The 27,487-nt window shown below is 48.6% G+C and overlaps 1 protein-coding gene across 1 annotated transcript in view; it reads right to left on the bottom strand.

Annotated features, from left to right (window-relative positions):
- ext1b (exostosin glycosyltransferase 1b) overlaps positions 1-26,969 on the bottom strand; it is a gene marked incomplete at both ends in the record, with an annotated part of 100,699 nt that extends 73,730 nt beyond the window's left edge. The window contains one exon of the mRNA XM_079231996.1: positions 26,026-26,969. Within this exon, the coding sequence (XP_079088122.1) occupies positions 26,026-26,969 (944 nt within the window). The remainder of the gene's footprint in view (positions 1-26,025) is intronic.
- Positions 26,970-27,487: the final 518 nt, after the last annotated feature.

The following is a 27,487-nucleotide window of genomic DNA, read 5'->3' as shown; positions in this document are numbered from 1 at the left end:
GTGTACGGAAAACCCTTTGTGTTTAATCTTTTTTTGTCTCTTTTTTTCCGCTTCATTTGAGGCGAGGCGTTTAACATCCAGCATCAAACCTTTAATGTAGCGAGGCGGCGGGTCAAGGTGTCCAGGTCAAGGGTGGGGAATGCGTTCTTAATCGTTACCACGTGTTTTAAAGCTTTCGGAGAACTTGGCGTTGGAAAATCGGGAAGATTTCACACCCGACACTCGTGGTTACCTTGGTAGCGGTAAAAGGGGCGTGTTCCAGCATAACCAAACCAACGGATGGTTTCATAAGATGGTAAAAAGAAGAATGATAGGTTGGCGTTAGCAGTAGGTCGAAGAGCACGTCCATTCTTTTTTGTTGTTGAGGTTTTCAGCAATTAAAGCTACGGTATAGAAAGATAATTACTTGATGTGAATTCATGGACAGAATATTTATGGGCGGAAAAGCGAAGAAAAATTCCGAAAAATTGTTTCACAAATCAAATCAAATCACAACCACTCTCCTTTCCATTCACTCAAATTAAGAACATGTTTCCATCCGTAAAATAAATAACTATATAAATAACTATATCCTATAATGACTAGTCTAATTGTCAAGCACATCATTGCCACAGCAATTACAGCCTGGTCCTGTACATCTACTCTAGATTGGGGCTTTTTAAGAGGCCTTCATAGACTTGGCAGGTGAAGTAGCAAAAAAGAAGCAACAATTCACGTTAAGACCACTTTTATGACCGGCTGTGAAGGTAGACTGACGCTCACTAATCCACGGACGAAGGGGGGGAAAGCAAAGAGACATGGAAAACGCACAAAAGTGAAGTGAATAAAAAATATCTATCACACAAACTCATACACACAAAAAGGTGCCTCTGGTGTCACTGGGCTGTCAGCCTCCGCATTAGACACCCGAGATGCACTCGGACTCGCCAACTCTACCTGTCAGCACCAATAAAGCCCCCCCCGCGTAACACACACACACACACACACACACACACACACACACACACGGACTTGTGAAAACAGAGATGCAGGGGAGGGAGGGGAGAATGAACGGTGGCTTTAAATATCGATGAGATGAAAGGGCGAGGGCTCCCCGAGCAGATTCACGGGAAAGAAAGGATGGTGAGAGACAGTTAAAGGAGGGACACACACACACACACACACACACACACACACACACCGGGGAGATGAAAGAGGCCGTTACGGAGTCGATCCCTCGTTTGAGAGCTGGTGGCTGTCAGCAGGCGTGAGAGCGGACAGACTAAAGTGATGCAGGGACTGGTTTACACACCGAGTGTAGACACACACACACACACACACACACACACACACACACACACACACACACACGTATGCTCATAGGCCGATAACTGTATGAGCTAATCCCATGCGTTTCTCTCTCTGATTTACTCCTCTTGCATCGCTGTGACTTGTCCCTTTCTGATTTCATCCGATACGATTGGTAATATGGAAATATGGATGAGATCGTCTTCGAGTCAACTAAAAACGCTTCGGTTGCAGATTGTATCCAACAGACATACCCCTCCGCTCCCTTTCCGGGCAAACTACGGTGACCTTCAAGTAACGTCAAAATGCAAAAGCCTCTCTCTGGAGCTAGTTTTTAGTTTTGTCCATTCTGGTCCTAATTTTTTTTTATTTTTTTTTTACAGATATTATTTTTCATTTCTGCCAATAAATACCCCTAAATAAAACAGATGACTATATATCTGGCAGAGCAGATCAGCGGCGCACTAAACATTCTGTGTAGGAGTCAGGGTTGCACACTGTAGCTCGTATGCGCATCATTGTGTGTTCATGTGTGTGTGTTTTCCATGCACATTTCTCAAAGAGGTCAATATCTCATCTATTCGAAAGTGAAGTAAATCTCAAAAACAAAAAAGGACGTCTTGGCCGGCAATCAGAAGCGACGCTCCGGTTACGAGTTGCGTCCCGCCCCCACGCAAATAATCAATGTGAAAGCTGACATTTCCGACCCGCTCCTGGAAGGAAAACAGCAGCAGGTTGAACCGAGTAATTCAACCAAGCAGTTTGTGCCTCCCTCTTTTCATTTCCTCTTTTAAATATATGTATATATACATATACATACACACATGCATCTTCGCTTCCCATCGGCTGGGCAAACAAGTGCGGTCGTTTACCCGACACAGTCTTCAGACAAATGACCTCGATGGGAAGCACGACCTTTACTTTGTTTCTAACCTGCTGAGAGAGAGAGAGAGAGAGAGAGAGAGAGAGAGAGAGAGAGAGAGAGAGAGAGAGAATGCGTCCTTCCAGGATACTGTCCACATGCTCTCCCCTTCACAGCACACCACTGGCCACTTTTCCTCCAGAGGATTAGTCTATCTGTGTGTGTGTGTGTGTGTGTGTGTGTGTGTGTGTGTGTGTGTAGCAGAGACACGTGCTGGGATACACACAGTGCACACGTATAAAGCATCTGGCCTCACGCTGCTCGTTCGTGACGTTAAAAGCAAAGACACACAGACTGCATGTCGTGGAACACTGAGGGCCGAGAGCCAAGCGGATGACCAACCCGTCAGGTTAACGAGGCCGACAATGTAGTCGGACAATGCGTTGGAAATCCCTCCTTATTTACTGTGTAGTCTCGTATTCACGGTCGCCTCGCACCAAACACGGATATCCGTTTGAGAAATGTGCACAGAAATGTAAAAAGATAAGAATGCAGCTGGTGTGCCCTTGCTAATGTTATATGTTGGTCACAGAATAGGGCTAGCCACAACAGCTTTAGTGGTATATATTTACTATATATATATATATATATATATATTAAATATATACATAATATATAAATATATACATACACATTTTCACAGTCCAAATTCTCAGTGTGGAATATACACGCTATAAAATGCCCACACAAATTCCCCCACAATGCAACAAACAATAAGCACTGTCCGTCACATATCTGCTTACAATCCCACAGTTCAATGTGCTTGTGCTGCAACGGTACGCCCGTCAGAGGCGACGATTACCGACTGTCCACCGCTGTCTTCTACGCAGCCAGCGGTGTACGAGGAACAAGGGAACAAGGGAACAAGGGAGCCTTTTCAGATGCAGCCTCGGTGATTAACTCCCTCGTCTCCATTCGCTTCTTTGAACTTTGCCTCGCAGACGAAGTCCAAAACGCATCTGTGTGTGTCGCATCGCCATGACAGCAGACATCAGCTAATAAGGCCAAAGAGGAGCTCACTGGCTCACTGCAGATCCCAGCGGAGGAGCTTTTTCGGTTTTGTTTGTTGCGTATGTAACTAGGCGATTTATCAAATCACAATTACAATATGGAGATTGAGAAGCTACTTTCATGATTTAGTCCCTCCGCCCCCCATCTGGCACTGTGGGGCCAAATCAAGTTGCAGATAAATCACAATTGCATAAAAAGAGCCAAAGACGTATATGAATATACATTTACAGGACAGGCCCTCCAAATTCCAGAAGCGTTAAAAGCGGGTTCAGGATGGACCAGGGAGGCCACGTGAAACCCGCTCTGACCTGCGCACTGAAAGAGCCCGAGGTCTGGTTATGCCAAATTAGCAGGCATCGAAACCACGAACCGCAGCAGCGTTTAGCGCCTTGCTCTCTCCACAATTACCACATTAGAAACACAACATCCGCAACCGTAAACCTCACCGACCCCGACGTGATTCCTGCGCCGTTCGCCGCCCACGTGCGCCCGCCGATCAGCGGGGGCCCCACAAGGCGCCGCCGTCTTCCTAACTACCCATCATTACCACCTCACCTCTGTAAATTCCCCTTCGCCCTCAACTTCCCTCTCTCTCTGCCTCTCCTCCGGCAAGTAAAAAAGCAAGCGCTTGCACACCGGAGGCTTTAGTGTTTGATCTCCTCTCTCTGCGAGTGCTGGATTGTGTGGTGAGCGTCTAGGCATACACCACGATGCCGTCAAATCATGGCTTCTAAACAAAACCAAAAGAAAGAAAAGGGGGAGGAGTGGGGGAGCAGGAACATGAGGCGGGGAAAGAAAAGAGAAGCTAGATATGTAATCAAGCGGGGCAATAAATGGGGCGGGAACTGAGAAAGCGTGGACAAAATGTGGAAAGTGTAAAAGTCAAAAGCCCTGGAGGTGTGCCCCTCCACTCGTTACCCTCGGCCCACCGAGAAAACGCTTTCCAACGCGGCAGATTCTCATCATACCGCTTTTATCCCCGGAGGTTTGTTTTCATTCAGTCTCTGTTCTCCCACCGCCAGATACCGAGAACGCATTCCTGTTCTAACCGTCCTCTACCACCACCTGTCTTCGTCGCCTCTTCCTCGCACCTGCCTCCTCATCCTCCTCCTCCTCCTCACTGCCAGAGTCCCTAATGAGGCTCAGTGGGAATGCTCTCTGGCTCCCTCGCTGAAAATAGACCTGTTCGCTTTCTGTTGTTCCTGAGGACCCGCTGGAACGGATTTGTCTGCCGCTCGTACCATATGGCCGAGCCGCCCCGGCATTCATGCAACAAACACACACAAGCAAAGGATTTGTGATGCACGTGTTCAAGCTCACATGTTTTCTTTAGGAGGGTGAACATTGGTGGATGGACACACCATTCTTTGGCAATTCCACCCTCCTCCGTCCTCTTCCGTTTACAGATGTGGGGAAGTGACGGCCATTTAAAAAAGAGGAGCTGATCTACCTAAAACACCCTGAACATTTCCTAGGGCCGTGTGATGCTTACAGCTTCCCGTTGGGAAGGCACCACCGCCACGTTTTTTTTACGCTGGTGTGTTTTATAGCACGCCCTCCCGGCTAGCAATCAGCTAGCTGCAGCGCGCAGCCTCTGGTTGTTTCGCAGGTCGGAAGGGTGAACGCAAAAAAAAACAAGATGCCATTTCAGGTCAATGGAATCCTTGAAAGCGCACGTTCCCATTCACTTTTCTAATAGGAATGCTAGATTTCTGTCCGTGTAAACTCCTGTCAAATGTGAGCACTTATGTAACGTACCAGAACTCACCAATGCGACGTCCCGGGTTTGATTCCAGCCGTGGGAGCCTTTGTTGCATGTTCGGCTTGGGGGAGGTATCAAGGTATTCCGATATACCAGGATATTTAGAAACATGTGTAATACATTTTTATATTTAATTGTATGCAATGTATTTTAAACTAAAATACATTGCATACAAGTAAACCCCTTGAGGGAGTAACTTAATGAGTCTATTGTGTGTTAACGAGTTACCGAAGCTGCCAACAACTTCGGCCCTTAAAGGCATACTTAAGGCGGGCTGACATTTAAGGTGGACCAGCTATTCTCATTTTAATGGGAAGAGTTTTACAACGCATATATCGTCAAATACAAGAAATGTCAGGAAGAAATTAAAAAGAAAAAAGAAAAAAAAGACAACGCTGACCGCAGGGTGTACAGTATCACCCAACCGTGCCAGAATTCACATGGTGGACAAAATAGGAATCAGTTCAGCCGCATTCAAAGGAGGACCACACGGACCAACCACTGAACTGCTTCAGGCGAAGAGCTTAATGAGAAAATATTGGCTCTGCCGTTTCTGAAGTGAATGGAGAAGATGTTTAGCCTCTCTCTCCGACAATATGCCGGTAATTGGATAATAAACTCTACCTTGATGGAGAGCTGAGGATATTGTGTTTTTTCTGTCTTCAGCGCAGTAAAGGTCTGAGTCTGATGGGTTTAACAGGCGGCTGCTGGGGCTATTGAGTGCATCGTGATGGGTCAGCGTGGTTCTGTTTCTCACTTCCGCTCCCCTCACGTTCTCCATCTCCACCCCCTTCTTCCCCCAACCACCGCTTGCCCCTCACTTCTTTGTCTCTGAGTCATGCAGCTAGCGAGCGGACTGTTTTGTCCAAGTCTATTTTTGGATGTCATGCTGTGGAAGAGGAAAAAAAAAGAGGAAGAAAAAGATTAAAAACAGAGGGAGAGAGAAAGAAGGGGCATTTCCCTGCAGCTAAAGGATTGAGGAAACTTAAACCGTTTTATTCCCCAAAAAAAGAAAGAAAAGATAAGTCAGCAAAACTGACTGACCGTCACGATATATAAACACACAGCGACATTAAAAAGAGCTAAAACGCCAGAACCATTCCTCATCTCCCACACTCAGCGGCAGGAAGCCACCGACTGCATTATAGCGAGCCCACAGCCCGATCGATAACTGAACCTGATAACCATTTAACAAATTGATTTTTGAAATGGAGCTTTAAATGGATGAAGGCGGCAGACGCACACAGGCTTTATGCTTTATGTTTCATACTCAGTGAAATTTTACCAAGCTCCCCTCAGCCCCCTCCCCTCTCTCTTTTTGTAATCACTCTCAATCTTTTTTCCACCTCTCTTCTCTGACAATCCCCCAAACTTTTTGTTCGTGCCGCTTATGCAATTATCTCTGTGTTTGTGATGCAATGCCGTATAAAAACCTTCTTTTTTTTTTCCGCCGGTTGGAAAACACAGAGGCACGCAGAGCACATTCAACTCCGGCGGAGTTATGTTCTGTATTTAGGGAGACAATTTATTCTTTTCATTCGCGCTGATGGGAGCACACCTCATTGTCATTTCAGTGTTTGTGACATTTTAAAGTTTTCCTTTAAAACCCACATGACAAGTTTGGTGGAGAGGCGGTGAGTCACCGAGGGGGGAGATGGGGGCACAAAAGGAGGAATTGCCAAATGAAATGGCTGAATGAAAATAAAGTTCATTAGTCGTGTCCGGCGCTCTGGAGCCATCCTCTCTCCCGCGGGATCACTCCTGGCTGAGATGTGCTACTGTCTTCTCAGGCCACTAAGTTCCTCTTCCTCCGCTGCCAAAGAGGTCACGGTAGGTTCAGGTGTGGCCCTGTGACGAGTAATCTGACTCACAAGTGGGGCTTTGCATCCATTTGAAACCGCCAAGGTGTGTCTGTGTGCTCATGACTCGTGATTTATGTGGAAACATGAGGAGAGGCAGGGAGAATGAAAGAAGGGTGCAGAGTGCAGGATGTGTTTTCTCCTGGACCAGCGGCAGCAACAGCATCTCTTTCTTTCTGCTGCCGGGCAGCAAAAAAAAAAAAGGCTGGGTCCCCGCGGATCAGCCCAAAAGCCCAAGAATGTGACTTCTCACACGACGGCTGCGCCGAGCTTTGATCCCTGACTGAAGAGAAAGTCGGATTTTCCGGCACAGTGAGTGACGGGCTGGCGAGGAAGAAAAAAAAAAGGTTTGGGAATGGGGAAAAGCCGGGGTGGTTACCAGGGCCAGAGGCGATTGTGTGTGTGTGTGTGTGTGTGTGTGTGTGTGTGTGTGTGTGTGTGTGTGTGTGTGTGTGTGTGTGTGTGTGTGTGTGCGTGCGTGTGAGGGAATTAGGTAGGGAGAAGAGGGACATGGAAAGGAGGGGAGGGGGGTTGGTGGATGGTACCACAAATTCTCCTTTTTCCACCCCTGCTTTCCTCCCTCACCTCCCCAACCCTAAGTCATTTCTTTCTTGGCCACTGCTGGCTAAAAAGCTTTTCTCAATAGAGAGGCCGAGGGGCTCAGACTTGTCTGTCGTCTCTCTCTCTCTGGGGGCTTTTTGAAGGAAGCTCTGTACCAGAGACGGAAGGAGATAGATTCCCTGGACAAGCGCGGGGAACAATGGCGGCGACGCGGCGTAACTAATCGATGGGAGAAAAGGGCCAACTTGGGTACGGGGTCAGGCTGGCTCTGGCTGTGACAGGGCCCCGAGCTCTCCCAGGCGGTTCCACTCCAACCCCCGCCGCCCACCCCCCATCCCTCCTCATCCCCCCCCCACACCCTTCATTTCCTCCCCCAGCGCACATCCTTTGATACGCGACACAATCGGCGGCAAACAAGTCCACACCTCGGCTCGCCCCTCGAGACTCCGGGCTAATTGTCGTCTGGCGCGGCGCACCGTTCACCCGGGCCAGATGTTTTTCCATCACAGGACGCTAGTGTTGATGGAAGGAAAAGAGCCTGAGGACAGGCAGATTAGGGCAGCCAAAAAAAGTAATCTGTTGTGTTCCCAATCGTTATTAACAGCAGAAGACTGGCAGCTTGGCAGCTCTAAAACGTTTTTCTTTTCTTTACCAAGGCCTCGTTTGTCCTCACGCCAATTAGATGATGCAATTCATTTGCACTTGACAGCGATGCCAAATCCTGTGCCTGAATATAAGTTCTTACCGATTAATTGCGTGATATCAGACTATTGACTATGCTTGACATGTTGTACCTTTTTGTATACTTTAAATGTCTATGTGCTGTTCCAAAATATTTCCCCCGACGAACCATGGATGGAAACCAGTCGTGTGTTTTTATTCACATTTTTTAAGTTATATTTTCGAAAACGTAAACGGACAAAATTTGATGAAACCAAACCTCTATAGCAAAACGCTTGCTTGAGGTGGTCTTTGTGATAAAAGAGTCGATGCACTGAATGTCGGATAGGTTCTGAAAGAACCGTTCAAAGTTCAAAACTCATTTCTAAAGACTCAATTTAATTTAGAACGGTTAGATGGCAGGGGCGACTCGCAACCTCTACTTCTTCTACCGTTTTCTTTTTTGGCGGATTGCAGCCTCGGGTAGCCTTTATAGCACCAACTTCGGACCGAGCTACGCTGCAGACCAGGTGATGGAAACGCGCCTGATTCACGTCTTTTGCGACGTTTCAAAGGCTTGCTTAAAGTTAGCCTGACAGCTGAATAAAACCCAGCTTGCAAAATCAATTTGACGTAACAAGGCGATTCCTTCTGAAATGAAACTGATTGAAAGTATGTCATGATGTCATGTTCCCCGTGTTTGTGTCTTCAAAGTAGCTTGTGTGTCGTTGTGTTCTTGGAAGTCTCTCCATTTGCCTCCTGCTCTGGATTCTCATCATAAAACAATCTCCGCAGAAATTTCTGGCTTTGCTGTGAAATATTAAAGATCCAACACTCCTTTCATGTTTCCGTGGGGATCGTCCTTCCCCAGCTCCCCAATTTATAGCACTGCTGTAGTTTATTTTCTTTCTTTTCTTTTCCAGGAATCGCTTTAGGAACTCTGCTCTGAGTTTTGGTTCCTGGGTCGTGGTGACTGGTACCAGCTCCTGACAAAGTATTTCCAAATCTGTCAAAGTGGAGTCTGCAATGTCAACGCTTCCAACTGTGTCAAACTTGTGCTGTCTTCCTTCAGACTGAAAGTAGGCAAACAGGGTACCGCTACTACCAATATGTTGAAATGAGTTATGTAGCCGTCTGCCTGACTGGTCTACAAAAACAAGTGCGATGAAGAAGAAGTGTGGGCGAGCGAGAGGTGCCGAGTGAAGTAATGTCATTTGCGCATTTCCTCGATGTGGCTACATACGAAAAAACAACGACCACACAAAGCACTCTGAAGGTCCGCGCTACAGAGGCAGCTGTCTTGGCCGCGTCTCCTTCTTAACACCGATTCAATTAAAGCCGTTTGTTGTTTTCTGATATGCGTAAGTAAGTCATCAAAGCGAGCTCTTTAAACCAGTGGCAGTGTGATCTTGGAGGTTTTCGAGATGTGGGCGAGACGACCACGAAAATGTGCTCAGGCTCCCGAGACTTTAGGTTAAAAAAAAGAAGAAAAAAGGCCAATAATTCCCTTAGGAAAGCCGGATTTTGAACCAATGGTTCCAGCCAACAGCGCTTGACTTTGGTACTTGGAGTACCGTTGTCCTGTTTTCTCAGCTGTACCCTTTGCGGTACTCTTCTGAAAGAAAAAAAAACTAATTAATATGACCAGAGCAGGGGTGTCTGGCTCAAGTAAAGAAAGAAAAAGGAAAAAACACCCCAGAGAGAAAAAACATAACCCGGACGACGCTGGGGTTAGCGCCGACCACACTGGCTAAAACAGCTGTTGGCCTGCACTGTGTCGTGGCTTTACACAAACACTGCATACATATCCACACACACACACACACAGGCCGAGCCTCAGTGGTCTGGTGGGGTTCGGAAACACACATGCTCTCTGTTTATGTCGAGCCCGGAGGCCTCCTGTGGTCTGCCTCGCTCCGGCCTGACACGATCTGCACACCAACCCTCTCAGCACCCCCCCATCAAATAATGTTCTCAAAGTTTCAATGTATTGGTTCTACTCTCGAGCTATGGGCTGTTTATATTTGGGCTGCAGACGCGGAGATAACCATGTTTTTGGTTACGCCCAGCGCCACGGGCTCACGGTGTGTAGTTCTGTGTGTGTGCAGTCCGCCCGTTTTATGCCTCGATTTATTTCTCTTTCTTGCCTCAACCCGCTGTTAATCTCTCCTTTTCCGCCATCTCCCCTTCTTTCTCTCTCTCTCTCTCTCTCTGGCGCGTCTCATTTCGCAGTCTATTGTTGGAGGCCAGCGAGTTTACTGGGTAGCCGGCCGGCCCTGGAAACACAAGCGGGGGTCGGCACGGTCGCAGCCGAGCGTGACGGATACAATAACCCCTGCAGCGGAAGCGCCCATGTGCTAAATTACTGCCACAAATGTTCTTCCATCAGGCCGGGATCGTCAGGGGCCACTCTGCTATCTCCAGCCCCGACGCACTTTCCCTTTTCCCCGTCACATAATTGCGCGCCGACCAAGTGCGTCCACCAAGTCAAGCTCCACTTAGAGAGGTGGGAGGAGGTTGATGGGAGGAGAATAGGGGAGCGGAACACTCCGGGAAAAAAATAATAATAATGTAATTGGGTGTGTTTTTCTGGGAAGCTTGTGACCGTGACAGTATAAAGAGGGTGTCGCGAGGTCAGGTTTTTTTTTTTAATCTAGCAAGATATGAAGACGAAAACTCCATAAAAGTTTGTCCAGAATGCACAACAAGGATACAAGCAATAGTGAATGGAGGAGTTCTAAAGGGAAGCACATCCCCCCATTTTTCCGTAGCCAAAAAAGATAATATTAATACCGGTTTGTAATACTTTGAACACGCTGGAAGTCAACAGCTATGTTTCGCATATTTGGGAAAAGTTGAATATAATTCGGGGCTCTATAATAAGAGTTGCCAATGTCAACCAATTGGTTGCCATCAGTGGCAAACCGGTTATGACAAATAAAAGGGAGAGCAAACAGCCAAATGTGCCTCAGGAAATATATGTATATTTATTCATTTTTATGAGATGACAGTGTCATTTAACCCGTGTTTATTTTCCTGCATGAACCGCAGAACGTGCGTGAGAAAGCACGGCGAGCATAAAGCAGTTGGTTAAGAAGAAGAGACCGTCAGCGGCTTCTGCTTGGGCATTTCCCCCTGCAGTCATTCTCTGATTCAAACACGTTCACCTTCCTTCCTGCAGCCACAACACCTATTGTTTGCAGAGTGTGTGTGCCACTTCACACCTCCCACCCCACATCTCTGCAAACCCGTCCATTCAGCCGTGTGGAGGAGCTAAAATAGTGGAATATTTGTGTCAGCTGACTCGTCTTTAAATGTGAACATTTAGATGTCTTGCATTAAGAAAAGTTTCAATGTCCCTCCACAGAGTCTGATGGTAGAATCCCTGGCAGTGTTTAAAGCATCATGGGACATTGCACTTTTTATTTCATCTCCACATGAAATGAAAATCTTCGCGATCATTACTCCAACTCTGTTGGAAGACATGTTTCAACAGAGCCACTGATGAATGTCCCGACATTACCCTTTCATGCTCTTAGTGATTGCCATATTGATTCATAAATGCTTAATGTGCTCCCGCCGTCTGATTGGCTATTAACTGAACCATTAACACAACCTATTAAGGTTCTTTCGTGGCTCTAAGCTCGTTTTGCCATGAGAGAAACTTTCCTGAGAGGGAAACACATCCTGAGGGGAAGGGCCCTCTGCTGAGATGGTAAGTGCTCTGTAACAACAGGGGACTAAACATGATTTGATCACGTACCGAAAGGTCTCATGTACAGTTAAAAAGGATCTTTCACATTCACACGGTTCAGTGCGCAGACATGCAGGCTCACAAATCTACCCCCTCGTCGTCACGCCAGCAAATAAGAGCATGAATTACCATGCAGTAATGAGAAATGTCACCGCAACCGAGAAGAGAAGAAACAGAGAGATTGGCCATCCAATGAGGAGCTCACCTCCAAACAGGATGGGGTCTCAGCGGCAGTAACAGTGTCCAGCTGCTCTTGGCACGATGGACAGGCCTTTCATTGGCAGCCCGGGTTTTTTGTCTCTAATCTGTGTTTATTTTTTTGTGTGTGTGTGTGTGTGTCTGTGTGTGTGTGTGCACATGCGCATCCATCCGTGCAGTAACTAACTGATAAGGAGCGACAGCCTGACACATGTGGCCTTGATAAAGGTTACGTTGGGTAATGGTATCTGACAATCTTTAACTAGGCAGAGCGGTTACTACAACAGTCTGATCTGTAGAAGAAGAAGGAGAGGAGGAAGACACACTTCAAGGTCTAAACAGGAAGTGACATGAAGAAAAAGTGAAGATATAAAAATACAGTTAAATTATGAGGTTGAATGAAGAAAAGTTATGTGAAAAACATTGTTGTTGTGGCTCTTGAAAAAAAAAAGAAAAATCACAACCAGAATGTGAAAGTGCAGCGTATAAAATATGCATCCTGAGTGCACCTTGACTTGACACTCTGTGAAGTGGTAAAAATGTATAATGCAGCCGCCCCTCAAGACGTCGGGTGATGTTAGCAGCGTTGAAGTGATTAGCAGATAGACGAGCTAGCCGGCGCTAAATGGCGCCTTTTTCAATCCGATTAGCTTGGAAAATGGCGCTGACCCCAACTCGGACATATGGCGAATTTTCCATTGAAAAATAAAAGATGTTTTAATACATTATTGACGGTACAGGATGAGGCACCAACACTGTCTCCACTGATCCATATCCATATCTTATTGATGAACAGGGAGCGTTTGACACAGCTTTTTCTGCTCTGTTCACACACTCCAACATAAATGTACGGTTAAAGTGTCGTAGCTAACCTCGACACGACCTGTATGCAAAGTCCCCTCGGTGAGGGTTGTCAGTGCTAATGAAGTTGGCGGAAACATTGCCATGTTGAAAAACTGAACAGAAAAGGCGAGCCTTTCGTCTGGTTCCCTCTGAAAAAAGCCATTCATTTGCAAGTTCATATATTTTTGTCGAACTGTCGCCTGTGTCACGAGGACTTTCACACGGGAACGCAATTGTTGGGCTACGCGGCGAGAAAGCAAAGTCATTTTTCCCTCCGGGAACAAGATAAAAAGGCATCAACCAATAACGTTAGTTACAGCTAGTCAAAGCCTTCACTATAGTGTACAAGACATTGAGGCTCTGTCGCAGCTCATACCGGTACCACGCCTTCTTTCCTTGCCTTTCACAATAAAAGCCCTCAACATACACTAGGTAACTGTTTATCAATGGAAACATGCAACCCACTCATAAACATCCTCACAGTAGCTCAGGCTATAAAACAATATAGCTCACCTCTGGGTCAATAGGATTCTGGGTAGTTGGTCCTCGGCCTGCACAAATCCATTCTAACCTTTATTTATTGAAGTGTTGCATGTGAATTGGCTTCAACAGAGCAGATTTGTGTATACTGTATATATAAAAACAGGGGCAGAGTTTCTTTAAAAAACATTTTGGAGTAAAAAGAAACACTGTAAAGGAGCTATGCTTTAGCTTGTGAGTCAAAGGGAGAAGAAGACGTGGTCTCACACTGGTGAAAGTGGTTAGATGAGAAGGTGCGGACGCTTTTTACGGCGCGAGAAGCCCTCAAACTCCCAACTTGTAACGAGGACGATTGCAGCCTTTTCTGTTTCTGTAAACGCCGTGTGGACTTTCCGAGGGCAGCGTGCCCAGAGCACGGACTCTGATCCCAGCTGCGCCGAGCTGTTTGTAAGGCATACGTGCACCAGCAATCCTCCATGAGGGCGCCGCGCGTGCTACATGAAAAGGAGACGTGTCAGATGCGACGACCATCGGTTCAGACGGGGTGCAAAATCTACGAGAGGCTTCACAGAACAGAGTGGCTTTCCCTCTTCCATTTCATCTCTCCGAGCACCACAGAGACCATGCCGGCGTCTGATGCGCAGTAATAGTTGTTATAATGGGATTTGTTGTATTAAAGAAAAAGGCCTGACACAAGCGCTGCTGCTGCGGAGACGTCTTTATCACCAACATCAACGAGGGGAAACGGGCTCTGATCAAACCATGGAGGAAGTCAAGATATGCAAGTGGTACGGATCAAGTTCTTACGATAGATGGAATGAGAAAAGGAGATGCTTAAGATTTTGTTTTTTTGGGAGGGAGGGGGAGAGTTACGGATTTATTTTAGGGGGATTTAAAACGGAACACGCACTGCAGATCTGGCAGCGGCGACAAAAATGACAGAGCCCTTAGATGGCCGTCCCAAAAGATACGGCAGCTGGGAAATGCAAAGCGATGCATCTATTTTTTGGTTCGGGGGGGAGTTGATGTAGTCCGTCTGTTCCAGTTCCCAAAAAAAAAAAAAACTCCCCTGTGTCGGCCCCTAAAAGCTTATCAGCATCCAAAGATGCCGCCAGGCTTTTGAGGCTCATTTCGGTCTCGCTTCATCCTCCACATTAAATGCAATTTATTGAATAATGAATCTCCTCTGCTCCTCCGACCGTGTGAACTCGGTAAATTCACTCAGCTTTCAACCCCCCCCCCCCTCAAAAAAACAGACCTTCAAGGTCAGTTTCTGATCCTGGATGGAATTCAAATGAAATTCTCTCCAAGTCCAAAGCGTGCTGCTTGGTGAAAATATTGATGAAATCCTGAGCATGACTGTTCCCGTTACGAGGATGGTATGGCCTGTGCTGCACTGCACGTCTGCATGGTTATATGTGGACACGCTACTTAATATGAAGACCCCCCCCACCCCAAAAAAGACATGAAGAAAAAAATAACTCTTGCTGATACATAATTCATGTTTTGTACCTTCTGGGGGTTCCACATGAGCGGCCACAGTTAGAGCGAGCGCCGGGTGTCGGCCAAACAAGATGCTGCTGAGTGTGTGTGTATGTGCATGTGTGTGTGTGTTTACACCTGGAGGAAGGAGCCGGCCAGGGGAGGGTTGCCCGTCGGCTTAAAAAGACGAGCATTCACTGAGGAAAGTGGTAGAAAAAAATAAAAAATAAAGGGGAATGGAAAAAGGCGCCACTGAATCAGCGCTACCTTGCTAAAGGGGACAGGCGCAGGCCCGGCAGCATTGCACAGCCACTCACATATGTAGCCGTCGATGCACGATTTAACACACACACACACACACACACACACACACACACACACACACACACACACACACACACACACACACACACACACACACACACACACACACACACAGATCAGACCTAACACGTACTTGTCTGGATTTCTGTCTGTCCCCTTGTCGGCTACAGTGCAAACACTTTGCAGATACTCAGACAGGGAAGGGGCTTCCTCCACTGTCCGAGACAAAATACACACGCTAAAAAAGGAAAAAGGTGACACACATGCAATAAATAGCAGGTATATTCAGAGAGTATTAGCTCATGCTCTTCTTAAGCTCCTGGAAAAATAAGAAGGTCCCAGTCGGGTATAAGTGTGTGTTTAAAGATAGCAAACTATGTAGCTGTGAGCAAATAGTCTCCAGTCACCAGATACCCCACAAACTCCACACCGGGCCCACGAGCAAATAGAAGAGCTTCCTTTCTCACACTCACACTCACACACACACACACACAGTCTGGGAAACCGGAGGAGAATTTGACTTTTCACCTCAATATAGAAGCGATGACACTAAAAAACACTTTGAGTGGATCACACGGCGGGCCGGCGCTGTTGATTAAACGCACTCCGGAAAAATCATTTTGGCCATCTTCTTCACAATTCACGGACATGAGAGAGAGATAGAGGCGTTTGAAATTCATACGCGCAGACATAATAATGAGGGGGAAAATGGCCCTTTTGGACTAAGTAGATTGTGATGAAAGGCCATAGGTACTGGTTTATCCAGTTCCATACATTTTATAATTATCTTCTTAAAGGAATACTTCACCCACAATATGACTGTGTGTGTGTGTGTGTGTGTGTGTGTGTGTGTGTGTGTGTGTGTGTGTGTGTGTGTGTGTCAGATACTCAAAGTGGGAAGTCAGGAAGAATGCCTCCACAAAGTGAATCAGAGAACGGCCGAAAAAGGAGTACGTCCTTTGTGAATTGAAGTAAATGGGGGGGTGGGCAGGTTTAACAACTGCAAAGTATCAAAATATCCATTTACATACATTACCCAAGCCTCATTTATCCAGATGTGGCTCTCTACGTCCCAAACACATGCATCTTCGCTAAAATCTCACTATTTAAAACCTTTTTTGTCCATTGCCCAAATGGCTAGTGAACAGTTCAATTTTGGCAGCCACTCAATAGATCACCAAGACGCATCTAATTTTGTATAATTCTACATACGCCATGGTGTCACTTTCCTGAAGAATTTAAAGTCATCTAGGGTGAGGGTTTTAAAAACGGGCAAATTTGGCATAAATTCGAACGATACAAAAACCCACCCCCGCATCCTTTTTGGACGTGCCATTCCTACATTTGTGTTTGGTACAGGAACTCTCAAACTGATGGCCACTCAAGCCCTCTTACAGAGCGGGAAGATGAAAGTGCATCTCAACCGTGGCTAATAATAAATATTGCCAATTAAGTCTGGTCCCATGAATTTTGCCGCTTCACAGACAAGCTGCAACTGGCACATCCGTCATAAAAAAGAATTCTGGCACCGCCACCGCTGGCTTGACGCGTCTGTCCCCCCGGCTGCATGTACAGTAAGGGGGACGTGGCGACGCACAGTCTAACAACAGACGCCGTTACAACCCGACTACGGGCGACTCAGAAGCCGAAGCATCTGGAAGAATCCCTCCTCGCCGCGTTCACCTGTCTCACTTCAGACAGCCGGGGAGCCGAGCGAGCTGCGGAGGCAAACAAGATGCAGACGCTTTGGAAAAACAAAGTGCTGTCTTGTCACAACTTTCCGGGGGAAATAAACACTTCAATTCAACCCCCGCGAAAAAAGGAAACGCACACCGTCGAGCTGCTAAACATAGCGGGATGCTCTGCTACAAGGTCTTCCATCTTTAATCCCCCTGTCGTCTTGGTGCTCTCCTCTTCTCCCTTTACCTCACTGCCTCCGATTCTTGACGGGATCACTGGCTTTTCCCACCGAAGCGCTTTCTCCTCGTTTTTCTTTTTCTTTTTTTGGGGGGGGCGGGCGCTTTGATAGCAGGGATGCGGTTGGATAGAGACCAGTTAGGAGGCAGCAGGGTAAAAGTAAAGCCACTGAAACAGGAAGATTGTCCTGCTGCTCGGCGAAAGAGCCACAGAAAGGCAGTCGAATATCAGCTAAACAGGAATATATATATATATATATATATATATATATATATATCCGTAACTGCTGTGGAAAGATGCCACCAAACCACTGTGGAAATGACTCATAAGAAATGCCCTTATTCTTAAAATGTTTCCATGAATGACGCAATGAGATGGTCCAGAGGGGCCAACGCTGGCAAGCTTCTTTTTTTTCAGAACCCTTTCCACATGCATGCAGAATTAAAGAGTTGAGTAAGTGGGCTCTTTCAGGCGGTGGGAGTGCGAGACAGAAGAAGAGACGACATAAAAGAGAAGAAGGGAAATTGTGAGTTGGGAATAGCGAGGAGAAGAAAAGGCAGGAAGAAATCGTAGAGAAGGAGAGGGGGCGTCAATTTTAAATATCCACCAGAAGCCGCACTTTGTCCTACATGACCGCCCCAAAAACAACCATCCTTCTCCTTGAGGTGAAAAGGAGGCCCCGTCAAGCTCTTGAATGAACGCCAGCAAACAAACTGTCAGCGGAAACTGGGAAGAATCGGCAGAACACCAAAAAGATTCTTTCCTTCCTCTATCCGCTCAATCACACGCCCACGCTCTGGGCACACCGAGACTCGCCTCGGTGAGACCAGATGCCTTCTTCCTCCTCCTCCTCCTCCTCCACCTCTTCTTCCCTCTTAGTTAGATTTGGCTCAGCCTCCGATCCGTGAAGGGCCGTGGACTCTGCCAAACCGGGACATGGCTGTCGATGGCAGGGGCTGCGAGAACGGCCATTGTTGCCCGTTGTAGCCGCCGGAGTCCATTGCGGTATAGAGGCGAGCGAGGAAGAGAGGCCAAGGCGGGCGGGGAGAGTCAGGGTCGGTGGAGAGGGAGTGACACACGAGGGAGTGAAAGGAGACCGTATGGGGAGGCTGCGGTGTCAACAAGGCACAAGTGATCCCTCTGGAAAGAGAGCAAACGTTGGCACAATAGGACCCCTTTTGGAGCACCCGGGGGCCAACCCCAACTTTTACACCCCACATGAGTGCAAGTCAAAGCGAGCCATAAAGCATGATGAACTAGACGGGGTAAAGAGCTCTTCCATCAGCCTGCCAGGCAGCCAGATCTGCTCCAACAAAACCCCCATTCTCTCCGCCGAGCCCTGGCCCCTTAAACGTTGAGCCAGGCACACATTCTTCAGTGACATAATGCTTTTTTAAGCTATTGCCCTCTTCAACTCCCCCACCTCACCTCCTCCTCTTTACCCTTACTCAGATCCACCCCCCTCCTTTTACCAATTACTATTTAAATATGAATACCAGCCGAGGGGTTGAGTGTTTGTTTTCGCTCCTGTGGCGGAGGAAGGTCAACGCGGAAGCTGACGTCAACGATCTGCCGTCCCCATTGAAGTGACGGTAGTAGGTGCTCGCTGAACGGCCTCTTGGGGCCATAAAAGCTGCCATAAAAAAGTAGCTACTACTACTACTACCCCACAACCACCTTCTCCTCCTCCTCCTCCTTTTTCCCAGCGGAGCTGCTGTAAAACTCTCAGAGGGAGTCGCGGAACTCACAGGAGGCGAGGTCCGCGACGACTGCCGTCACCGATGAGTCTGTGCAGATCTCTTTATTAGCAGCGAGTCCTGCATGTGTATCACAGAAGATATATAAAGGCTGGAGTTTCTGCCCACTGCCCCTCATTGATAACCCTGGTCAGGTGCTCCACACCTCTGGGAGTCATTCATGAAAAGGGACAAAGCCACCATTTTGTCGTTTCCCCACGGGTGTTTCTTATGTATTCAAACGCAAACATTGACATTTTGGTCGGTACGTATAAGCGTCAAAATGCTATTTTCCCCCTAGCGCTTCGGGAAACGTTGTCCCAAGTGACCTGCTGTAGGTTTCTGCATGACGACGCTGCTCCATATACAGCACGTATACTTCCCTATGGTCGGTGAATTGTGCATAACCGCGTCCAAGTTTGGAGAAGCACCAGAGCCAAGTTTGTGTGACTTCCTGATTTCGTTCGGGTCGGGAAGTCCCACAGACAAACTGATCGATGCAGTGGCAGACCAGCAACTCCTGTGTTCCCTCAGGTAAAACTAAAGTTTTTTTTGAAGTCTTGTGGCTTTGAAGCAGGCTAAGCTGTGAGAATATTCTACCGTTCCTAAAACTAGCAACTCTGCATGTACGGCATCACAATGTGTGGACGACAAACACATGTTCTGGACGCTTTCAGGTAAAAAACAACAACAACAACAATGGAGACCAATTGCAAAACCCTGCAGCAGCTGAACGCGGGAATGCTGGAATGGCAGAGTGCGCTCAGAGCAGCGTTGCCCCCTGTCTCAGCATGCCCCTTGCCACGGAAAGGAAAGCAGAGATTTTGATTTTTGTTAACACTTTGTCTCTCAACATAAAATGAAAAGAAAAAGACAGATGTCAGAACTCATCGTGCTCTTCAGAACCTGCAGACAGCAGCCACATCGTCCCCTCATCCCTCATCAGCCCTGATCAGCACTTTTTTTTTTTGTTGCCTCGGCCAGGCAGTCGCACACACACGTCTGGTTTAATTGAGTTCACAAGAACCCGATCGGCTTCCCCTCCGTCTCCTCTCTGCTTTGCGCTGTCGAGAGCCTTTCAAAACAAACTGCCTGCTGCTCACTTACCTGTCCGCGAGCAAACTTCCTACATCGCCGTATCGGCGCTAGTTAAGGATGATGGCACTTCAAGAGTGACAGGGTGTTGGTGCCAATTATAAATGCATCCCTCTAAAACATTTCCTGACAGTTCTCGGGAGGGACGGAGGTTTGATGCCTTGTTATTCACTCACTCTTTCAATTACCGCCGCGGCGAGCACAACAAGCATTCGGGCCAGCTGTTTTCTCCAAACGGGTGCAAGTGGGCAGCTTTTGATAGAGGAAATGATTCCAGGGGGGCCGGCCCACTGCTGTGCTAATACCTCTCATCGATTTATTGTGTTTGTGTGTGTGTGTGTGTGGTGGGGACACTCCCAGCTGATCAATCTCAACGCCAACTAGCCGGCAGCTGGCCTGGGAGGGGGTTATGGTACTGGGTTTCACAAGTTCATGCCCCCCCCCCCCCCAGTTCTGTCCTTCCTCCCCTCCACGACCGCCGCTACCTCTGAGCCAGGGGCGGTTTGGCTGTGCTGGTAATCCCTCAATGAATGTGGGTCAGTGCTTTGCCTTCGTCACTCAGCGATGGGACAGACAGCGGGGTCTCGACCCCGGTCATCCTGCACGTGCACACACACACACACATACACACAAGAAGACAAAGACTGAGACGCGGGGAAGCTCTCTCTCTCACACACACACACACACACACACACACACACACACACACACACACACACACACACACACACACACACACACACACACACACACAAAGACATGGATGGATGAGCAGCCACAGAGGGACACAACTCGCACAGACGAAAACAACTCAAACTTGAATGCCGATCAGAGATTAGTCGAGCCGGAATGATTAGAAGATTAATGGAGTAGTTGACTGACAGAAAATAAATGAACAGCTTACTTGTAACAGTTCTGATCATCGGTTGATTGTGCAACTGACTCTTGAAGCAAAGAAGCCCATAATTTGCAGCGTGTCAGATGGGAATGTCTTGTGCTCGTCTCAGTCGGCTGCGACAGTAAACTGAATGGGTTTTTTGTGGCATTTTGGAAAGCTGGTGACAAAACGAGACATTTGAAGACTTGGGATCTGGAGACGTTTTTTGTGTGACCGAACAGTTAATCGAGAACATGATCGATACCATAACAAATAAATAAATAATACAAAAGGTATGATAAGATCGAGACACAGCAATACCTAAAATGATTAAAAACGGCCTGTGTCGTTTAACAAGCCAGAAATATCAAATGTTTTCTGGCTCCAGCTCCTTCAACATGAGGATTTGCTGTGTTTTTGTCTGTTTCGTATCACTGCAAATTGAATTTGTATGATTATATATTTTTAAGACACTGTTCTTTGTCATCTTTTAGATGAGATGATTGTGCTAAAACCCTAAAAGAGGAAATGATTAAGAAGCAAAAAGATCGTAACTCCCTCACTTAAGTTCATCACCAGAGACTGTGTCTGCTGAGAGACACAAGTTATGGAAGAAACAGACGCCGCGCCGGACGGGAGCCACGGCAAAAAAATATATATATACTGCCAAGTTGACTTCTCTCATGTAACGGTGACACAGTGACTCGCCCCAGATAAAAAATAAAGAAACGAGGCTGACGCAACTGGAAAGCACAAACGAGACGGTTAAAATGAGGCCGGAGAGAGACAGAGATAATGAAAGTCAGGTGGGGGTTATGAGAGATGTATAGATGGCCTGATAAGATAAAAAGTCACGCGCCTAAAATCTGTCCCCACACGCACTGCGTTTAAACTTATTATCCTCATCATATCATTAACATGCACCGTCACGAGCTTGGGACGTTATCTAAAAAAGGCAGAGCAGGCAATCATGAAATATTCATGATTTATTCATTTGGACCACCGAAACACAAACAATGGCAACCCGGGGAGCAGCGACGCCCCTCTCCAGCGAGATGGCAACGTGACTGCGGCGCTCTCCAAAATCTCCGACAAGGAGTCTGCTATCAGGCGCCGCCGCGCTGGAGTTCAGGTGGATGCCGGTATTCCCACTCATAATAGTGTTTGACTGAGATAAGGTGGAGAGGAAGTGTTGCTGGTTTTCTTCACTTGGCCCAGATCAGCTACTGCCTCTCAGCGTGTCAACAAAATGTCAACCGCAGCTTCGTCATTAAAAGAAGGGGGAGGAAAAAAAAGAAAAAAAAGGGAAATGGAAATGTGGCGGGGAGCCATCTCCAGCTAAATCACATCAGTGTTTCCATGTCGTTGGGAGAGAGGGAGGGGAAAGTAAAGAAGGAACCAAAGTGAAGGGAGGGAGGGAAGGTATGGGAAAGTAAAAACAGGAGACGTGGAAACAAAACAAAAAGGGATGACGGGCCTCTTTCCTCCTTCTCATGACCACTCGTCACGCTTGTGAGAGGATTTGCTCAAGTGGGGGAGGAGGAAAAAAAGGAATTCTGCCGATGACACAGTTGTGTAAATGAAAGTGCTGCGGCGCTTGGTTCGGAGTTACCGTCGTTGAGTCCTAATGGAGAAGAAGGAGGAGGGCAGTGCACCCCAAAACACGATTATCACACAATCTCACACCCACTTGCTCTTCTCCTTCATCTCCTTCCACACCCACTTCCAGGCATCTTCTGCATCTCCTCTTAACTTTCTCATTTTCTAACCCCCCCTCCACACACACACACACACACACACACACACACACACACACACGCACACACACACACACACACGCACACACTTCCCGTAACCGCCCTACCACTCTCTTTGAGTCCCTCGGGTGACCTTGAGCGGCGGCTGCCAGTGAAGTAGCTAAAGTACAAAGTCAATACGTGCCAACAATGCTGGTTAAGTATTAAATGGGGGATGATGACGCTGCTGTTAGCCAGAGGAAGGCTTAACAGCGAGCAAACAAAAAAGTATGTGTGCAGCCGGCCTTTAATGGAATACTTCAGTTATAATGATGCCACTCGTGACATTTGATACACTTTTCAGTTTTGCAGGACAATCTGCCCGCCGGTAGAATATGGAGCGCTCGCTGTACTTACGCCCTGGGTTTACCGTCGGGCTACATGCATGAAGTAAGCAAGTCTTTGTGTAGAGGGGATGTGAACGGCCTTCTGCCCTCTCGAGGTGACACAGAACCTCGAAATCTCAGCGCCGGAAGTGATTAAGTATCAAAACGGGGAAGTCCACAAACGGGACTTCCTATTTAAGAAATAAGGAGAAGTCAATTCCCCACAAAATGAGATCACGAGGAGCTGGAAACTGTTACGGATCTAGAAAAAGTGAGTGTGCACCAGAAAAGGAGGTTTAGTCACCACGGGGCCTACCGTCGCGCTTCCCCCCCCCCCAATTGTCGGGCCTGTAACAGCCTTTCACTGTCCGCTGCGGAGGATCATTGTCAGCCGTGCTGAAAACTCACTGGATAATGTAGCAGTGAATGGGGCCTTTCATCAGCGCTTGGCCATGGAAGTGGACTGGAGTGACTCCAATTGAAAGCTATTGCAGCTAAGAAAATCAATTGAATAAATGCACGCAGCGTGGCTTATGTGTGTGTGTGTGTGTGTGTGTGTGTGTGTGTGTGTGTGTGTGTGTGTGTGTGTGGGTGGGAGCTGATTCAAGTGCCTATAGACCGGCTACCAGTCCTCCCTCCTGCTGCTGCCGCATTCCTTTGTAAAGCAACATTCCTCTGCAAGGCAACGAGGTCAAAGGTCCCGAGGCGAAGGTGAGCCTGGACGTAGCATGGCCACCCGCCGTGGCAGAGCGCATGTGTGGGAGTGCGTTTGTAGTCGGCGGGTGGATGCGTGCGGACCGTAGACAGCGAGAGAAGAGAAGGCCAGAGCGCCCCCCGCGTCCCTCGCTTTGCAATCAAACGTTACGCTCCCCTCAAAGAGCATCCAGGTCTGTACGTGTAACACTGCTCAGCCCGGCCGGCCTGCCTGCCTTGGCGATGCTCCCTCCTCAGCCGCAAAACAGCTGCTCTGACACGTGTGTGTGTGCATTCCTGAGTCTGCACCACAGCGTTCCCCGCGGGGCATCGCCTGTCCGCCCTCCCGCCTCATGAAAACGGAGCGCCAACACCAACCGGGCTACATGTGGATCCCGTGCACCCGAGGGAGCTACGTCAGGGTTTTTAAGCAAAAGCACGGGGCTGGCACCCGAAGGGGTTTGCATTATACTCAAATGAAAGGCATCACTTTGATTAAATCTGAACAGGCTGCTAAATCACAACAGGCGGGGAAAAAAGGAAGGGGCTTTACGTTTTATTAGTTTCACTGTGTTGCCAGGTGCCAAAGTAAGATAGCAATCTAAATTAACGAAAAAATAAATAAAAGAAGCAGCCTCCTCAATTCTCAAACACAGAAACAACGAAGAAGTGGTCGAAGTGTAATAAGCATGCCGAGTGCAGTAAAAGTGTTGCGTAGAGAAGAAAATGGATTCGTGGAGTTTGAGGCGGGGACAGAAATCAAATGCAGCGTCGATGCTGGAAATGAAATGACTAACAGGCGGCGGGTGGTATTGATCAGAACTAAATCAGCCGTGAAGCTCACTGCAGTGGAAAGAGCGGGCCGCGAGAGAGCTCGGGTTCCCTGAACTCACCGAGGCACCGAGATACGTTCCAGAGACGACGGAGGGACGAGGGCCTGATCCGCCGGGCGAGGTGGGAGGGGGGGACTGCACTGTGAGCGGAGCGGCGGTGGGCCGTCCGGTGGCGACTGGAATGTCAGATAATGGATGGCGTATCTCTCCAGGTGACGCCGGAGCCCAAGGCATCCGGGGAGACGGCGAGGATGAAGGAATGACGGATGGATAGACAAGTGTGTGCTCGTAAAGTTTTGTTAGAGCTGCTTTTTTTCTCTCCTTCTTCCCCCCACATCAAAAAGGGGATGTTTTAGAGTTCAGTTTGAGTTCAATAAGAGTAACTTCCACTTGCCTTTGGTTAAACCCCACCCTGCATGGAAATATGTGGCGGTTAACTTTCCCCATCCAGGATGACATGAAGTATGTGTGTGTGTGTGTGTGTGTGTGTGTGTGTGTGTGTGTGTGTGTGTGTATGTATATACAGGGAAACAAACGCAATGTCGACAAGTGCTGTTAACAAACGTCCGAGTCCATCTAGGCCCGGGATCCACGGGACAGGCCGATAACCGCAGATCAAACCGCTGTCACTCAGAGAAGTGAACCTGACAGAGGGGTTCTCTGCGTAAACCTCACACAACAAGCGCCTTCGCTACTGAAACATAGCCAGCGCTCAGCTGCAGCTGCTGATCCCCGAGGGAGGAGTGGGGGGGGATCATTAATTACCACCTTGACATAACGGTAGACCTCCAAAAATTAGAGGTAATCAACTAGCCCCGGGGGCTAAGTGGGAAGGATGGCACTAACGCTCGGGGATGAAGGTGATAATGAACCTATTACGGCTGATTTATTTGCACTAAATCACTTCCTACTTTCAACCAAACTCGTTCACACGCCCGCTGAGCGCACAAACTTCCCTGGGTTCGCCTTGGTTTTTTTGTTTGACCTATTTTGCAAGGTCACCAGAGCAGAGCAGTGTTCGCGCAAGAGCTCCCACCTGGACCACTTTTCCCTTCTTTTGCACCGATCTGCAAGGGTACGGAGTTCAAATGTGACCCCGCATTATTCTGGTGAGGGGGCCCACAGTGGTCCCATGGAGTGGAGGTGGAGGGTGATGGAGGAGGAGGGAGGGAGGGAGAGGGGGGCGAATTCCTTCATAGGAAAGGAGGGAAGGGGAGGGCTATCCAGGGAGCTGATAAGACTGGCTGGAGAGCTTTCACTCCGCATTTGAAAGGGAGCACGGAGGGCCAGAACTAGACCGGTAGTGGGGCCACATGCAGCTTGGTTAACCGTGACCCCGTAGCTGGGGGTCCTCACAAAGGCTCCCATTCGCTGGCGGCTGATAGGTTAACGCTGCCATTTATGAGTCTAGATTTGATAAAGAGTTATATAATTGGTGCCATGTTCAGTTTGGGAAGACATGGCGACACACACACACACACACGCACAAATAAATAAATGCGGTGACAACCAACAAGGCACTGTGTTGGGGGTGTGACAGCTCCAGTCAAAAGTTTGAGAGCATCAAAAGAGACTCACTTCCCCCCCTTCCCAAAACCAACCGACTTACTTGTCATACTCCGCGTTGTCCGTGTCGCAGCGCGCGTCCTTGTGCTTCTGCCAGTCTTTGCCGTGCTTGCAGGTGGTGAGCAGCACCACGTCCTCGGCGTTGTGCACGTGGTGCAAGGCATTCCGGGTGTCCGAGCCGATGCCCGTCAGGTAGCGCTTCCCCTTGAACACCAGCACGTACTTGCGAAACGGCGGGATGGCGTTGTACTTGAGGAAGCCCCGCTCCCCGCCGGTCCGCGCGTGCTCCTTGGAGAAGAGCGGGATGGACACGTCGAAGCTGGGCCGGAAGTTCTCCGTGCTGATGCTGGCCTTGGCCAACATGGCCTGGCCGATGTCGAAGCCCAGGTCTTCCGTGTAGTCCGGCCACGTCCCCGAGTACAGGTTGAATATGAGGTGGTTCCGCCCGTCGTTCCACAGCGGCAGGCTCTGCACCTTGGTCTTCAGGTTGTGGACGTACTGCGGGGACAGCTGGTCCCGGTCCAGAGTGTCCAGACTCAGGATGAACAGACACGCCTGCCCGGGGTCCGAGGTGTAAAACCTGGAGCCCTCGATGGTCGACAGGATGTTCTGGTAGCTCTCGGAGATCTTCTCCCCCTTCTGCTGCGGGTACACGTACACTTTGAATCCGTTCTGTTGGCACGGCGCGAAATCGAAGCAGGAGTCCACGCGGCACCGCTTGCCCTTGTAGACGCTCGCGTTGCCGTCCCTCTTCTGCCGCGGCGATATGTGCAGGTTGTACTCCTCCGTGTCCGTGTGGTCCCAGGGCGAGAAGAGGTGTAACGGGTCCGAGAAGTGCGGCCAAGGCTGGTCGGGCCGGTACCCGGTCCGGCTGCGGTCATGCCGGCTCCTGCTCGCCGCCGGGAGTTGGACCCCTCCGAGGTAGGAGAGAAGCAGCAGACATGCGCCGGCGGAGAGCAGGATCAGGTAGCGTTTTTTGGCCTGCATGTGTCCTGGCAACGGGGGCGACTTGTTTGGGAATAAAAAAAGCAAAGTGGCCCGAAGTGAGGCTCTCACCAACCCCGGCTACACCGCTCCATCCTCCGGCAGCCTCCACGGATCCCCAAACCCCCGTCTGCGTATTCGGTTCCCAAATCCAGCAATTGATCCAGTGCATGTGGGCGATGTGTTTGTGTGTTTTTTGTGCGTGTGTGTGTTAAAAGTACTCTCCCGTTCTCCCTCTTCTGTAGAGTTTCACCATATCGCATGCCTAATAATAATAATACAAAATAAAAGCTCCGTGCTGGCCGGACCCACTCGGACACAATCACACGCGGCGGCGGCGGCTCTCTTCCCCGGCGCGGCTCCTCGCCCTCATCCGGGCTGCCCGTGTGGAGCTGTTCAGACGGGGGAGAAAAACAACTGTCCCCGACAGCCGTCTGGGAACTCTTTCTCTCCCTCTCTCCCTCTCTCCCCCCCGGACGAGCAGCGGCAGGGGTCCCCGAGGCTCTCCCAGATTCGGGGTG

Source organism: Taurulus bubalis (assembly GCF_910589615.1).
Source record: "Taurulus bubalis genome assembly, chromosome: 16".
In the NCBI taxonomy this organism is placed as follows: Eukaryota; Metazoa; Chordata; class Actinopteri; order Perciformes; family Cottidae; genus Taurulus; species Taurulus bubalis.
This window is presented reverse-complemented; position numbering and strand designations above follow the sequence as displayed.